Source organism: Crotalus tigris, unplaced genomic scaffold, assembly GCF_016545835.1.
Source record: "Crotalus tigris isolate CLP2741 ecotype Arizona unplaced genomic scaffold, ASM1654583v1 scf7180000021522.48245, whole genome shotgun sequence".
NCBI lineage: Eukaryota > Metazoa > Chordata > Lepidosauria > Squamata > Viperidae > Crotalus > Crotalus tigris.
The window spans coordinates 30,394-48,245 of NW_024098550.1; the positions used below are offsets into that span (position 1 = coordinate 30,394).

General features: G+C 37.3%; 1 protein-coding gene across 1 annotated transcript; it reads right to left on the reverse strand.

The window, feature by feature from the left end:
• Window positions 1-6,099: 6,099 nt before the first annotated feature.
• LOC120296791 (nuclear ubiquitous casein and cyclin-dependent kinase substrate 1-like) lies at window positions 6,100-14,314 on the reverse strand. Its single transcript, XM_039318765.1, has 5 exons — window positions 14,160-14,314; window positions 13,692-13,841; window positions 12,671-12,823; window positions 11,424-11,573; window positions 6,100-10,443 (listed from the first exon to the last, which is right to left on the reverse strand). The coding sequence occupies exons 1-5, from the start codon at window positions 14,191-14,193 to the stop codon at window positions 10,244-10,246; spliced, it is 687 nt and encodes a 228-aa protein (XP_039174699.1). The 5' UTR covers window positions 14,194-14,314; the 3' UTR covers window positions 6,100-10,243.
• Window positions 14,315-17,852: the final 3,538 nt, after the last annotated feature.

Genomic DNA, 17,852 nt, shown 5'->3' on the forward strand with positions numbered 1-17,852 from the left:
GTCCTTTTTTAGCGGGAACTCACGTGGAGTGAAGGGATGGCAGGTTCTCGTCCTCAAAGGGGTTTACAGGAACAAAGATGACTAACCCCTAGCCACGGCAGTCAAATCCAAGGGCCCATAACTTTGCAAATAGCCCATTGGCGGAGTCCTTGAAGGTAGGGTTTTCCTTTGAAAACAACGCAGACAGCATCTACAATAATCCCTGACTTCTGTCTTCATACAGGGCCAATAGAATTGATCCATTACGAACTTAAAAGTCTTTTCCGGACCCAGATGCCCATGCTCGCCGTGTAGCACAATCAACACTGCTTTTTCTGTGTTTCTCCGGAAGCAAAAGTTGCCACCTTTCTTCAGGCCCATCCAAAGGGCCCCTCTGATAAACCTCTCCATCGTGAAGCTGTAAGTGATCCCACTCCTTGTACAACACTTGGGCTCCTCTTGAGAGTTTCATTCCATACAGCATTAACCTTGCGAACTCTTAAGCTTCCTCCTTCCGTTATATATTCAAGATGGACAATATTTAATATTTATTTGCTACATATATGTAGGGATGTGAGTCTATACATATGTTGTTCATAGTATGTTTAGGTGTGTGTCATGTATATGTTTCACTTTGACAGCGGGCAACTGAATTTCATTTTTGATGTGTGCCATTGTGCCCAGAGAATAAAAATAACAATAAAGATTATCTTATCTAAGTAAAACCTCCCGCTGGCCATTTCTCAGAGCTCTTTTAACCAGACCACAGAGGGGATCTTCCACATGGTCCCTCCTCAGATCTTTCTTAGTCAGAACAAACCTACCCTCCCTTCTGACCTGAACAGGATTACAATATAATTTGGGAACACCTGCCATAGTAACCCCCAACGATTCAGCCCCAATTGCTCCCCTAGCTCAGTGCTCAACCCCTCAGTACAGCACTTGGATGCCATCAAGGGTCAATTGTGTCCACTCTCCGATATATGCCCTTGAATCATGGGGCCTCCTTGACAAAGCATCTGCATCCATGTTCCTCACACCCAGGCAGTATTTCAAACTGAACCTAAATCCAGAAAGAGCGGCCAACCATCGATGCCCCGTAGCATCAAGTTTAGCAGTTGTAAGCAAGTACGTGAGTGGATTATTATCTGTCTTAATCTCAAACTCTGCCCCATACAAATAATCCTTCAATTTATCCACAACCGCCCACTTGAGTGCCAACAATTCCAACTTATGAGTGGGATAATTCTTTTCTGCTGGAGTTAAGTCCCTGCTGATATATGCAATGGGCTTCAGCTATTGATCATGTTCCTGATATAACACCCTCCCAAGGCCATCCCGTCTAGCGTTCACATGTAATTCATACAGTCGATTAGGGTCTGCATAAGCCAGGACTGGGATGTTCATAAGCCTCCAGTTCAACTGGTCAAAAGCTTGCTCACACTGTTCAGTCTATTCTGCCTGAATAAACTCCTGAGACTTTCTGGATCCTTTAGTTTTATGGACCAGATTCAAACAACCCACCACTTCCTCTTCTTCTTCATTCTTTAACAATTCATTGAGCGGGCGAGCTATCTTTGCAAATCCTTCCACAAACCTCCGATAATATGAACAAAATCCCAAAAACGATTGCAACTCAGCTACATTTCGGGGCCTGGGCCAAGAAACAACTGCCTCAAGCTTGGCGGGGTCCATTGCCACCCCTTTGGCCGAGACAACATGACCTAAATGACAGATGGTTGGTAAAATTGGCATTTCTTCAATGACAATATCAGCCCTTCCTCATGGAACCTTGTCAATACCTTCTCCAAACATTCTCATGCTGTTCAAAGGTTCATATCCCCCACTGTCCGTTCCATGAGCCTTTGAAAAGTTGCCGGAGCCCCTGACAACCCTTGAGGCATTCGGTTAAACTTGTAAAACTTCAAAGCAGTTTTCTCCCTATCCTCTGCGTGCATGGGGATCTGGTGGTAGCCATTCCTTAAATCCAGTACACTAAACCACTTCGTCCCTGACAAACACTGCAGAGCATCCTCTATCCGAGGAGCTGTATACTGATCGGGGATAGTCCTTTGATTAAGAGTGCAGTAGTCTATACACATTCTCAGGGACCCGTTCTTCTTCTGGACCACCACTATAGGGGAAGCATAAGGATTTCGGGATTTCCTAATAACCCCAGTCTTTTTCAGCTCTGCTAGATGTTCTCTAAAATAATCCAGATCGCTTAAGGGAATCCGCCAAGATCTCTCCCTGAAGGGCTTATCCTCCTTCAGTCGGATTACATGCTGGGCATTCCTAGCACAGCCCACATCAAACTCAACTATAGACGTTTCCACTTCCAAAGCTAATCTCTCACCCTCTCCCATCACTCAGGAGAAAGCTGTGTATTCTTGGGATACAACTGATCTATCGAAAACTCCCCCTCAGTCTTTCCCCTATCATCCAGAGACCCAATCGGGGTAGCTGGGCTCACTTGCCCCAACAACATCCAATCTCAGCTGTACAGGGAGGCTAGTGATATTCCGGACTTCAACCAAGATTCGCCCTTTTGCCTGCCGTAAAACCCGCGTGGAGACTACCTCTGGAATTAATTCCACTCCACCACTCCACCCCTTGGGGTCAGGTTCAAGAATAAGATATGGGCCAGGCTGTTCCCAATCTAATCTAACGGAAGCCTCAAACACACCACTTCCCCTGGTTGTATTGTCCTCTTCCCTCTATCCAACTTCCATAATTGGCCCACCCCCTCTGCCCGGGCCTGATGCTCCCGTGCCAGATGCTGACATACTGTCTGCAGCGCAGAGTAAACATCCCTTGTGATCAGGTCATCCCCCAAGGGGACAACTGGGATGAGGAAACATCTAACCAAGCTTGTTTTTGTCCCCACAATCAACGAACCCTGACTAGCTCCCAAGGGGTGGGCGCACACAATAGCCAGAATATGAAAAGTCTCCAAATACCCAGCAATAGAAGGCCTAAACATCAACAGTATGGGCAAATATCCATCATAAGGGAATTTTTCAGTCCCGATACCCCAGATCTTCAGGTCACCCAATAATTTGTATACAGGTAGTTGACTTACAATCACATTTGAACCTCAAATTTCTGTTGCTAAGTGAGACATTTGTTAAGTGAGTTTTTGCCTAATTTTACGAACTTTCTTGCCACAGTTGTGGAATCCTCCCAGATTTGATTACAGGCAGTTCTTGGGTTATGACCACTGGTTCAGTGACTATTCAGTTGCAATGTTTCTAAAGGAGGACTTATCACCATTCCTCAGAGTACTGGCCATCAGTCTCACCATAGTCATGTGATCATGATCTGGCTACTCAAGTGCCCAGCTTGTGATTATGTCACAGTGAGCTAATGCTCCCTGCCAACTTTCCACAAAGTCAATAGGAAAACCAGCAGTAAGTCACTCCTGATGCTTTTTCACCCAACCACATTCCATAATACCCACCCCTAGCACCCTCCCTGCCCACAGCTCTCACCCACTGGCCTGCTTGCCTGGGACTTCCACATCTTTCTGCTCAATGACCCATAGTCCTTGGATTACGATAGCAATCAGGACCGTGGAATTGCCATCACTAAACAATGTGATTACATGACATTGTACTTTGGCCGCATTGCTTAGAGACAGAAATTCCTATCGTATCCCAATTGCTGTCATAACCTGTGACTATTTATATTTGTAACCCAAAATTCAGAACATCTATTGCAGCTAATTTGTAAGTTCTTATGGAAATACAATGTAAAAAGAACAAATGATATGCAATAATGCAAATGTAAGATAAGCATCTAATTTACTGCGCATAAATGAATATAGTCGCTAAAATTATTTACTTTCTTTGGTTGATAAATTACTCAAATATTGATTACCAGAATAAATAACTCATATAAAAAATCTGAAAATGCAATAAATCAGGTTTGAACAGTTTTTCATACTTGGCAGCAATCTCATAGATCTCAACAATTTTGAAAGATAATTCAGCTCTGTATAAAGCAAATATTAACTGTTCTTCCTTGCCATTTTTCTGCTAGGCTTAACAAAGCTTTATATTTCCACAAAGTATACAAGTTTAGCTATGAATATGACAACAACTGCCAGGATACTGTGTGCTTTTAAAGGTACATATAATTCCTCCTTTAGATTAGCAGAGTAAGCTGTGGAAGTATGGATCAATGACAAAAATAACTTCATCTTTAACAAACAAGCCTCATGAAGAATTTAATCTAGAAACTACTTTTATGTATAATTCCACAAATGGACTTGTACAACATCCTAAATTTGGATTTTCCTTAATACAAGGATTTAAAATATTAGATTTTTGCCTGATTCATTATAAGAGTAAATTTAGACAGAAACTCCTATTGCTTATTGTAATTGAGGGTTTTTATCATGTAAGTTGTCTTTGCTAAGTATTATTGATCTTCCTTTAAAAACAATTAAATGATTATATAGCAACATTATCTTATATATAGTACTAATCTAATGATTGAAAAATCTTGCTGTTTTGGACCGCTTGTAAATCTTAACATTCTTTTATTTTTTGCTTGGTTGCACTTTTAATTATGTGCTAAAATAAAATAAAAATGCACAAAAAATACAGAGTTCAGGTTATCCACAGAAATGTACTTCCAAAGGGAATAGATTTTCGTGTTTTGGGATAGAGTTTTAAGAAGCAAAATACTCCCTTAACTGGTGCTTCTGTAAACCAATTGTGTTACTTCAAAAAACAAAATAGCCATCTTTCCATTCTGATAACATCATGTTGTGACAACCCTTAGCCTCTATGTTTGCATATAACACACAAAGACATGATTGATTATGGATACAAAATGCTTGTAGAGCATTTTGAGATCTACTTTTCAAGATAATTCTGTTAAGAAACAGCAGTATGATTGTAAAAGAAATTGTTAAAAACAAATGGCTTGTATCCAAATATGTTACTTAAAGAACTAAAAGAGTATTATTGAAAGCCAAACCTGTTATTGAGTCAGAATTTTTCATTTTAAAGTTCAAAAAATTGAAACATTTGAATACTATAAATTATAAGCAAAGCAAGTGTTCTCAGATTCATAAAATCTTGTAGTTTCTATCGCAAAAACAATTCTGTGACTTTTAACAAGAATTTAATGTTTTCCATTTGCAGTGGGTTGCTTTGCCTCCCATAATAGTCATTTAGTTTTCCCTTTGGACAATTTAAATTCCATCTATTCAAAACATCAATGAAAAAACGCTAGTAAAATATTTGGGGAATTCTATTATTTTACATTTTTTACATATTTATTGAAATATATTTTTTCAATAGTGTTAATCCCCAAGTCTGGTCAATATGCCACTGTGTCAGTTAATGCTTTACTACAATTTCAGTTTGATACACTTTTTCTGATTAGGATCATGTGATCCCATGGGCAAATTTATAATTTTATAGTTATAGTCAACTGGTTGCCCAAGTTTTGAATTCAATAGCTCAAATGAATTATCAAAAAGCCTTAAACAAAAATAAGTGTTAATACACAACTTGTAGAATGTTACTGATTTTGAGAAACAAATTGATACTTGGCATATACTAGCCCACCCCAAAATGGTGTCCTCCAAATGTATTAGACTACCAGTTTCATAATTCCTTACTCGGCATGACCACATATTGGGAATTATAGTAACTGAAATACAATTTGCATAGATAGTGCCAAATTGGGGTAGGCTGGCATATACAGTAAAGAGCGGAAGAAACACAGAAGGCATTGGTATGGGTTATAAAAGCCCCTTTATAAAGCCATTTTTAAACAAAACCAAAAAGTTTACAAAAGAAAAAAACATACAGAAGAAGTTGCTGAATATATTCAAAAAACAAAAACAAACAAAAACAAAACAAAAATGGGAAAGAGAGAGAGAGAGAGAGAGAGAGAGAGAGAGAGAGAGAGAGAGAGAGAGAGAGAGAGAGAGAGAGAGGAGAGAGAAAATAAGGGGGACACAATTCCAACATGCTGAACAATAAAGGGTTCTTTTCCATGTTCTCTTTTAATACAAAATACAAGCCAAGGGTACACATATTTAAAACAGAGCTCAATAACTGATATGCAGTCCTGGGAACCCTCCAATAAAAAGCAAGGCAGGAACTTTTTTTTTTTTTTTTAAATTGCAAGTACATACAGAGACTGGAATATGTAAAATTAAGTAGCACGAAAGACTGTCACACAATTCTACCAATGCATGTTGCATCTATAATTCACGAACATGGTTAACAATATCATGTTCACTTCAACCCCCCCTCCCTTTTAAAATTCATTTTTATATAAAGCATTACTGTTACATTCAACTGACCCTTAGTACCATGCAGCAGATTTCAATGTCACCAGACTGACAATGGTTATTGGTTATTTATCATGACTGGTGGCCTTGGTACCACATTTGAATGTATGCTTTCCAATAATCCAGACAGACTTAGAACCCATCAAAATAGTTAATTCCAAGACAAATATCCACTGTATTTAATTCCATCAATTTCTATCTGATACAAAGAGCACTTGCTCATTTGTCTCTTTCTAAAACGTGGGAACTGTTAGAGTTTAACTGTGCCATGTTCCTGATAAACAAATTATGTAAAACTCTTATATACAATTTCTGTAATAATTGCTTCTCCAGCAATAAACCACAAATTTCTAACACACATTAAGTTGTCAGACTGACACCCATGCATGTGTACACACATGCGCTTTCATTTCCACTCATACAAGATACTTGAAGGGTTTTTATCCAGACTATAGCTATAGCAAGTTTATGTTCTGTATTCTCAATTAAAAAATCCCTATCCAGGTATATAAAATGTATGCACAATGGTATTTTACAATCATACCAGACATGCTTTAATTGATGAAACCATTCCATTTTCTACTGTTTTGAACAGCACATGTGGGTCAATAATCTTTTTAAAAAAAGGTTAATACATCAAATCAAAATGTAGTGAACGCTTTAATGGACTCAAAATAGAGAAGCACTTGCTTTAAAAGTTAGAAGAGATTTTAACAGAAAATAATGAAGTGTAAGTTCTTCAGCGAAGCAGTAAACTGAAGAAAGAAAGTGGGAAGAGATACTCAAGCCAACGTCAGCTTAGTTTTGTTTATAAATCCTGGGCCCTGAAAATCATTACACGTATACCCATACCTAGCTTTTACACTGTGCATTTCACACAAGAGGAGTTAATTCCAGATTCCAACTGAAATTGAGGGGGTGGGGGTAGTGATGGTGGAAAAGGAGAATTTCAGTAACAGTATGACCAAGGTTGAGGCCGAGCCATTTAGATGCAGTCATTTAATGAAGTTAATTGAAAGGGGGAAAGAATTAAATCTCCCTCCCCAAATACTAACATGATTTACCAAATACCTAAAATCATGGGAATCGATTTCCTTTTATTTTATAAAATCATGTGTCAACATTATGATTTGTTATAAAAAATAAACACTCCACAGAAAAATTACATAAAGCAAAAGCACCAATTTCTACAGCTCATAAATTTCCAGCATGTTATAGCATTTTTTCTTCCTTAGCTCTAGTTAAGCTGTCTCATATACTTGGGTAATGCTTTAAAAATCAGTCTAAAAGTATTAACAGTTTCAGTATTTGGTGCAGGCAATTACAATTGAGTATAATCAACATTTATATCACATCAACCAACCAAATGCATATACATTTCTTTCTTTCCCCCCAATATATTTCAACATGATTTTTTTAACATCAGATCAAACCAGTCATTATGGCCCTGCATTTTGTTTGATCTGTGCTAGATTATTATATCAAAGAGAAGTCATCACAAACAGTGTATCTAAATATTATCCTTTTACGGTGTGCAAGTTATTTCTTCAGTATTATAGCCACCATTACCTGCTCAGGCCTCAAAGGTAAGGTGTAAACACACACCTCTAAAAACTTTACTGAAATTTTATTTATACCCCTGTTGCGATCACACTTATATATGAAGCAATAACTTAGATACACTAAACATATTTGCTTTTGGTTTTTCAGCAAATGCAAGAAATACTTAATTAAACTACGACAAAAAACCTGCCATTCCCAGGATGCAACCAATATAGTGTGATTAGCGCACCATGGAATATACCTATTTGTTTATCTGGCAACACTTGTTCTATGGAACAAAGTAATAAACTGATATAGCTATTGAATCCCTAGAATACCTCACATAAAAGCAATATGCACAGAGAGACAGAAAATTGCAAAATAGAATGAAATATTTAAAACATTACTTTGCTGCTGTTATGTGAACAGTAAGGGGAAAATTAATATTCAGTCTCTGGATTGTTTATCAAATGGAAAAAGGCCAAACAACTACTATCTGAATTAAGAGATTTCAGGAACCTTGAAAATATTTTTGTCCAGGAGTTAAATGCAAAGATCAGTGAAAGCACAGCATTTGATTTAGGCTTAAGAAATCCAATTGCCATCATTTATCTGTAAGAAAAACAGAGGAAGAACCCAAATGGCAACCCAATTCTTATTACACATGGTTGTATCTGTTAGCGAAAGCACAGAAAGAAAAAAAATGAATATTGTATAAAAAATCTGAATCAGCAGTAAAAATATATTGATTGAAATATCTTGCTGGCTGATCATAATAATTAAAAGGTAATAACTCTAATACCTGTACATTTGGATGAGCTAAATACTAGGTCACCAAGTATTTAACTTGTAGGATGGGATAAGTCTGTTTTGAACTCAGAATTCAGACATAATACTTAGCTATAAACATTCAACATTTAAATTTTAATTAAATTGGCAAAAATTACTCCACCCAGATTAGTTTCTGTCCAAGGAGAAACTCAAAGCTTTTTCACTTTCTAGATATTCTTCAAAAATTATTAAACCAATATCTAGATCAAAGCTATCTCTACAAACCAGGATGAGTGTATTATTTTGCCAAAACAACCCAGTTATATATGTGAAACAATCATAGACATAAGTCTATGTGTTTTAAATTAAAGAAAAAAACAAAACAAAATATTTTTGAAAGGCAAATTATACTTTGTTGGGTTTGTAGGTATGTGCATGTGAAAAAGAGAAAACCAGAATTATGCTTCACTTTCACTTTGGCTTTGTCATACTTATTGGGTAGACTTAGTCTACGAAGAGAATATTTTTGGGGTTGCTACCCACTTGGCTTTTTAGAAATTTACAATATATAAGCAGAAATATTACAGTATATAAGCAGAGATACTAAAAAGTTAATTATGGCAGGATTGTTGTTGTATCAACCATGTCTTCCAGTTTACACCCTGTTTCTTGTTTAGCCTGGGTATCTGGCTTCTGCGAACCAAACACAAGGCCTGGTTGTGAAACAGCACTCACTTTCCAGAAAGGGAAGTAAACAGTGAAGGGTATGGTAAAAAACAAATTATGTTGTAGAAGCAGAGTATTCTAACTTTGTGAAATATGAAGGGAAATATATTTAAATCAATACCCAGTGGTTGAAAAGGATACTGTGTAATCACTCATTCAGTGCATTGCTCAGAAATTTTAAAGCAGTTATTCCAGCTTCCAGAATTTCTTAATGAAATCAAACTTTATGGAAAGAAAGCAGAAAAAGCACAGAAATTTCAGAATAAGCTGGAAGAATATTAATACATTTTGGCCAATGGAAATGTTATCCTAATAAAGAATATAAATGGTATGAACAGGTATGATCTTCTCAAAGCCTAGAACAGATCAGATTAAATTGTTACTAAAATAACCTTGGCCACTAAGTTAAACTGTGGAAGCTAAAAGATTTAGAATGCTAAAACTTGCAATGCTTAGTAGAATTCAAAATAATTCAGGTATAAAGGAGGGTTTATGCCAACAAAAATGCTATATGCAATAATCTATTGGTTTTAGATTCAATTAAGCAAATTGCCTTCTCAGCTTTGGAAAATCTATTTGTTAACAATGATCTCCAAATGTCAGCTTCAATCTTATTGCTTAACAGCTGTAGTAAGCTTTCAAAAATATATCTTTAGTTAGCTGTTAATTTAAATCTAAATGGCTTTCAGATTTGTTGGGGAGAACGGAATGGCCAATAGAGACTGTGACATCAAAACATAAAGGTTTTCTTTAAAAAACAAAATATAAGGATCGTACTATTAAAACAACTAAAATAAAAGTGGCATTCACAGCCCAATAGTTAAGCCACAACCAAAACCATGTTCTACCCCTAAGTATATCCTCTTTTCCTTACTCTCTCTCAAAAAAGTTTCTCTCCCACACCACTGTTTAATCTTCACCAGATGGGACTTCATCTTCAGACCCTTCATCCCCAGATTTGTCTGGAGGTGGACTAATTGATTTCTTCTTTTGTGGAGGACTTTCAGGTTCATCATCATCATCTTTGGGGGATGGGGTTTTTTCTTTTGATGTCTTTGAAGCTGTGGACCGACCTCCCTTTCCTTTGCCCTTTACTGGACTAGGTGTAACTGAAGAAAAGCATCAAAACAATAGTAAAATATTTTATTATTACATCACATGTTTTAAGAGACCCATACCCCAAATCAAAGGGGTTTTTATTTATTAAATTTATTCATTTATTAAATTTATAATGCTGCCCATCTCGCTATCCAAAGCAACTCTAAATACTGCTTTCTAATCCAATAAAACACATTAACTCTTGAACACAGCCAGTACTATTATGAAAACATGCAGGATTCTTATTTAGCAAAGAATCAATTTGAGCTCTTATTATCTATATTTTAATAGTAAAGTACAGATAGCCTGTGAGTAAATTTTTGACACTAAGTATCAGTTGACAATGTTTGCCTTCCAATTCTCTATAACCATTAGCAGCAAAAAGATAGTAATGAAAGCAATTTTGCTACAATAGGTTGTTCTACTGTAAATACAGAAGGCAACAGACATTTTTGAGGTTAAATAGATATGTGGGTAGGAAGTAAAATACAAGTCTCCTATACATTTTTTCACCCAAGCTGGAATGCAATTTCTAATAAGCAACATGTAACCAAAGAAGTATTGTATATTTGAAAATATATGTAGTTCTGTAGGTATCTGTACATGTCAAAATAAACAATACTGTTCTCTTCAAATAGAATGAAATACTACTACTTGTTGGGTCTAAAAGTCACTAATATCACTTGTTTTAATCAGCACTGGCAAGTGGTCTGAACATAATACTAACAATGATAACATCAGAAGAATCCTATCCAAATTCAATCAGAATTCTGATTCTTTGAAAAAGGAATAATCCACAAATGAATTTTTAGTAGCCTATTTGATTATACCACCCACAAATCTGGATTTAACATTGAGAATTTGATTCACATCCTTCTAAGCACACACAAGAGGAAGAGCTGAGAAAATATAAGTAGCTGCAAACAATACATTTCATTCTGTTATTCTAAATGGATGTAAAATAAGAACTTTGGAAGCAAGCTAAGCTCACCTGTAGCCTTTAGTCTTGGTTTAGGCATTTTCTTTTCTTTCCTTTCTGGTTTGGATTTCTTAGCCACTTTTTTATTCTTCTTTTTAGAACTGCCATAGTCACTATCATCATCATCTTCCACAAGGAAGTCTTCATCGCTGCCAGAATCTTCTGTGCAGAGAGAGAGGAATGAAATGTCTCTAAGAGCTGTTCTTGTTCACTTGGAAGAGAGACAGAATGAGGGAGAGAGTCTGGTAGGTTGATCAAGAGATAGGAGTCAGTATTCTTGGCTTCTATATCCTGTAACACACTTGCTAGAACTTGGAGAAATCACGACTTCTGTGCCTCAGTATTTCCTCATGTAAATCTGCTTTAGAGCTTGTGATAAGTAGAATTATTATTTAAAATAGCAGTTGCATAGGCAAATTTCTCCTTCCCTCAAAAGTAATTAAGGCTCAAAGCCTGACCATTTTTATACCAGCTGTTGTAGGTCCTACATCAAAGCCCTTCCCAGCCTGTCATGATTCCTTTTTTGTTCAATACGGTCTTCCATCTTGTAGCAAGTTGTAGAAGTGCCCTCTGCAGTCAATAGCAGTAACTTATTATATATGAAACAGAGCATCTTACTCTTCCTAAAACAGACTTCCAGGGTTTGAATCCAGGTTTCCATGATTCTAGTTCATCAGTTCACAGATTCACTGAGTTTCTGTTTGATACATTCACTGCAAATTTCTCATGGCTCCCCACCTTTCACCATTTAGAGCGTCTGTCAATTTATACAACAGACAAGTTAGAAAGCTGTACTGTAGATATTTTAACACAAATTCATTTTTAAACTTACGGTTTATTCTAACTGTGAAGATAAAGATTTGAAGCCTTTCACTGTATCATGAAACCAGATAAGATGGTACTTGTAATAAAATTAAGACTGTTCAGACTATTGCCCAGTGCTGAAGGTAAAACAGTGATGAGTGGCATTTTTATATTCTTTGCATTTTTCTAGCAGAATATTACCTAAAAAGTTGCCATGGTCTGAAAAGTTTTTATGTCCCGAATTTTAGGGATAGCATATTTTTAATCTTCTTTGCTGCCAATAATCATGTGGACATGGAGTATATCAACAATGAAATGCATGTCATATTTAAGAAGATGAAATATCAAGTTTGGTTGTCTGAACAATTAACATGGACACATCAGACATGGCTGCAGACTGACAATTCATTCCTACTTTTCATTTATCTATATATGCGCCTCTGAATGTCACTTACTTTCCTGAAATGATGCCTCTTCCTCTTCCTGATCTTCCTCCTCACTGCCCACATCATCCATTAGCATTTCTCTCTGCTTGGATGCGGCTTTGGATGCTGCTTGCCGCTGCTGACGCACATTTTTGTGATCTTCTTTCTCATCCTCACTATCCTCTGTTATAAAATCAGAAAATCACTAAATATTGATTGTTCTATATACATTTCCAACTTAGGTAGAAATAAATAGGTACCGTATATGCTGGCGTATAAGACGACTTCCGGAAGCACTAATACGCTGTCTTATACGCCGAGTCGTCTTATACGCCGGAAATACTGGTAGTTTCCGACGTATAAGACGACGTTCTAGGAAGGCGACTCGGCGATAAAGACGGGGGTCGTCTTATACGCCGGCATATACGTTAGAAATAAAAGTCCATCTTTCCACAATGGAGTAGAGCTGAATGCTACCTATATCTAATAGCTTGCAATTTGTAATTATTCTGAATAGATTTTGATGCAAAATATTCCTAGTAACATACAGCATCTATTGTCATCCACATTATACTATAAATCAAAAGCGGAAGATAATTGTTACTCTTGATCTACTTTCATCTCCTTCAATTGGCTTTTTGAACTAAGCAAAGCTTTATAGGAAAATATAAACAAGTAAAAATTAAGATACGTAAATCAGAACCAAAACAGTGGGGGGAGACTTCAAGATAAACAAAACAGGCAACATATAGACTAAATTTTATTATATTCATCTGTATGTTATGAAATATTTTTGTTTATCTTCAACATGCCTCAGACCAAGAAACAACTTGATTTAGTTCTGATTTTACCAGCTTTCATACACATAAATGGTTACTGTACTTCAAATTAGTTATTTAAATTACATTACAAATTTGTTATTTAAATTCCAATTTATTTAAGATTTAATTAAGATTTAATGAAACATTACCTGAAATTGTCTATCAATCACGTATTACATAAGTATTAAATTATTTTTATTTTTTTAAATAACATCATCAGAAGACATTACCTGCAGCCCTTTTTCTAGATCTGGAAGCAGCTCTTTTGTTCTTCTCAGGCTTCACTTTTTTTCCTTTTTTGTTCTTTTGAGAACTTTCATAGTCACTGTCAGCTTTACCATCATCTGCTCCTATATCATCCTCACTGCCAAAATCTTCATCTGAAAGAAAAAAAATGATAGAATAATAATAATAATGGAAATATTCTTAGAAATTGGCTGTAGCAGCCATGGGAAGGTTGTGATTATTCCCAACATCCCTAAATACGATGGCTATGCTCAGCGTTGAAGAATGCAGCACCTCTCTGCTATATGGAAACAAATCATATGGCACTATTAAAATATTAATTCCACATATCAGCAATAAGTAGATGATTTAAACTAGAAAGCATTAAAAGTTTCAGGCAACAGTTAACAGTGAAATCATTGATTACATATTTTGATCAAACTGCCATCAATTTACAAAAATGGTCTAATTACCTGCCGAATGTGAATCATCTCTCTTTGTCTTCATGTCTTTTTCTGAATCTTCACTATAAAAAGGAAAACATTTTTAAATTATTTCCAGAAAGATCACTATGCTGTTATTACATCCCAGAGAAGCAACTAAATTGGCTAATGTCCATAGTACAGAATGTTATTATTTTATTAATTTTACTGATTAATCAATAGTAAGCTAGTTTTCAATTCTATCACTCTTTTAGGATGCCAAATAGGATAATGAAGAAAACTTGCAGCTTAACTGTGAAATCTCAGTACTAAGGGTCTATTTCTCTGAAGTTCATCAACGTCACAGCTTTCTCAATAAAGTCTGATTTACAGAGAAAGCAAAAGTTTTAATAACTTCTGAAAAAAATCAATTTAGGAATGCCAGTCAAACATTAAACTGCAGCTATTTAGATCTTAGAATAGAACAGAACTGGAAGGGACCTTGGAGGTCTTCTAGTCCAGCCTTTTGCTCAAGCAGAAGAACCTATACCATCTCAGACAGGTGAATGTCTAGTCTCTTCTTATAAAAATCACCAGTGACGGAGCCCCCACTATTTCTGGGGGTAAGCTGTTCCACTGGTTAATTATACTCACTGTCTTATTCAAGAAGTTCCAAGTGTGAATCTTATGCGCACTACCAGTTTTACATTTTTTAAATTTAGGACAACAAAAGAAAGGAAGTGCTTAACATTCACTTTTCCCATGACTTAAAATCAGAAAAAGAATACATGATCTTGGTAAACTATTCTGTTAAGATGGTTCAGTAAAATGCCATACCAACATGCCAATGATTCTTCACATCCCTTTCCCTGACTGGAAAACTGTCAGTCCACAAATCTGAGCTGTCTGCAATCATCCTAGTTTCAGTCAATTTTAATTCCTCAACTTCACCATGACTTCTCTGCTTTCTCAACTATTTACACATTTGAATATTATAAGTGTTTCCTCCTTCATCTTCCCTGATGGAAGTGGAAGGAACATACTTTAATAAAATTTTGTTTGGGCAAGCATTATAAACTTTATACAAAATTTTCATATCCATTATGGTTCCTAGATCTTGTACTTATATACTGTGGAATGGAAAAAGTTAAGCTTAAAACCTTGCACTGAGTATGGAGAAAGCTGGCAATACACAGCATCAGTTCCCTCCATTGTTGTAAGCTCATTAAATATTTTTCTATTCATCAGTACAGGTAATTTCTGACTTACAACCACAATTGAACCCCAAATTTCTGTTGCTAAGTGATTTTCTTTTGGATTATTTTCATATTTAAGTGGTGCCAAATGATTTTGGACTGCCAGCTCTTCTGCTTATAGTAAGAAAAATAGAACAGAATGAATAATTCTAGAAGCATCCAAATACATTGTCCAACTACTGTATTTTCATCCTTAAAATGATTATTTCAAACAGACAATATGCAGAACAGTGGTGGGAAAAGAGGATGAGAATAACAACAATGTCTGTTATCTTTAATACCTCTTAAAATGTTGTGCATAGTAAACCAGAAAATGGAATTATTATGTTTATTTTAGGTGGTACTATAATTCAATAGGTGAATATTATTTTCTCCCTTAAATACATAGAAAATTCTTGTCTGCTATACTTCCTCTTTAGTGTTTATTCTCTGAATGTACATCTAGGCCAGTGGTTCTCAACCTCTGGGTCGGGACCCCATTTGGGGTCGAACGACCATTTCACGGGGGTCGCCAAACGCAGTCCACCATTTTTTCCCCCTTTTCCTTAGCTGTGCTATTCCTTTTTATTCTAATTCTATTGGCTTTCAAAAGCCAATAGGAATTGTCCAGGCTGTCTCTGCCCTGCTGAGCCTGCCAAAAGTCCCATTCTGCAAATGGTGCTGCACCAGTTGAGTAGTCCTCGACTTACGACCGGTTGAGTAGTCCTCGACTTACGACCGGTTAGGAGTCGCGGCATTAAAAAGGTTGAGAACCACTGATCTAGGCAATCACTCCATCTATTGAAATTTTAATTGCCTAGTCTCACAATATAATTAAAATATATAATTATATTATATGTATATTATATTAGATCCTAATCATGCTACATAGGGCTTTAGTCAGTCCCCATTTGGAATACCGTGTCCAGTTCTGATATCTCACTTAAAAAAGGTATTGATAAGATTGAGTTAAGTCCAGAGATAGGTAACAAAATGGTGCATGGTCTGAGGGACAAAACGTATCAGGAGAGATTAGAGCAGTGTTTCTCAACCTTGACAACTTTATGAGGTGTGTACTTCAACTCCCACAAGGGGCGTTGTCTTACCTGAAAGCCTTTTCTCAGCATGAGGAATGTAGAATCCACGCATGGGTATTAGACGTCATCTAGCCCAATCAGACCAAAGAATCAAAGTTGCCACGCCCCTGCTGGGCCAGACCATGTCCCAGTTTCGAAAAGGGCGAAGCCAATGATTGTGTGATGTGTTGGCTCCCGGACTGCTAACACTGACCTGACTGCGAAATTTAAAGGGAGGGAGTGGATTCTACATTCCTCATGCTGAGAAAAGGCGTTCAGGTAAGTCAACGCCTCTTCTCTAGCATGGAAGGAATGTAGAATCCATGCATGGGACACACCAGAGCTATATCACCCCACGAGTGGGACGCAGACCGTCAAATGTCGACACCGAAAGAGGCCTCTGCAGAAGCAAATTTGTCGAGCTTATAATGACGGATGAAAGGGGAAGGAGACGACCATGTCGCCGCCCTACAGATGTCAACTATAGAAGCAGACGTGGAAGCACTGCACGTGGAATGAGCCATCAGACGACCTGGAACTGGCAAGGAACAAACTTGGTATGCCTCTGTAATGAAGGCCTTAATCCACCAGGCAATAGTAGAAGAAACCTTCTGACCTTTGGACCCCATACGGAAGGAGACAAAAAAAGCCTCAGACTTACGAAAAGCAGTCCTCTCAAGGTAATATTGCAGCGCCCTGCACACATCCAGGACATGTGAGGGTTTTGGACAAAAGTCTGGCAACACGATCTCCTGTGCTCGATGAAACAGCGTGTTTACCTTGGGGATGAACAAGGGGTCCAATCGGAGCACCACCCTGTCATGCTGAAAGGTACACAAGTCCTTCCTAATGGAAAGAGCTGCCAGTTCCAAACACACGCCTTGCCGATGTGATTGCCACCAAGAAGGCCACCTTATGAGACAAGAAACGAAGATCACAAGATCTGATGGGTTCGAAGGGGGATCCTGTAAAAGCTCGTAAAACCTGGGGTAACTCCCAGGTGGGATAACGATGGACCACAGGAGGCTTGCTGTTTGCAACCCCCTTGATAAAGGATCAGTCCCTAGAGTGATGAGACAATGGAACAGAATCGGCATAGGTGAACACTATGGAGAGCGCCGCCACTTGCTTGCGGATAGTGCTGGGTGCTCAGCCCATATCCACGCCGTCCATAAGATACTCTAGTATCCTCGGAACAGTGACAGAACAAATTGGCAAACTCTTTTGGTCACATCAGTGGCAGACGTTTCTCCAGGTGGCATCATAAATCCTATTTGTCGCCGGCCAACTCGAAGCCTGAATCATTGATATCACCCTGGCGGTGTAAGATCCCTGTATCAGGAACTGGCGTTCAGATACCTGGCGGCTAATTGGAGCCATTGCGGGTCTGGATGTCATAGCTCCTTGTGTCAAGATTATCCTCTCTGGAAGAA

Bases quoted from the DNA above. Each gene is read 5' to 3' on its own strand.
- LOC120296791 (XM_039318765.1), bottom strand. From the start codon at position 14,193: ATGAAGACAAAGAGAGATGATTCACATTCGGCAG. The intron at 13,842-14,159 runs GTAATTAGACCA...TTTTTCTTTCAG, and splicing joins AGATGATTCACATTCGGCAG to ATGAAGATTTTGGCAGTGAG. The intron at 12,824-13,691 runs GTAATGTCTTCT...ATTTTATAACAG, and splicing joins ATCTAGAAAAAGGGCTGCAG to AGGATAGTGAGGATGAGAAA.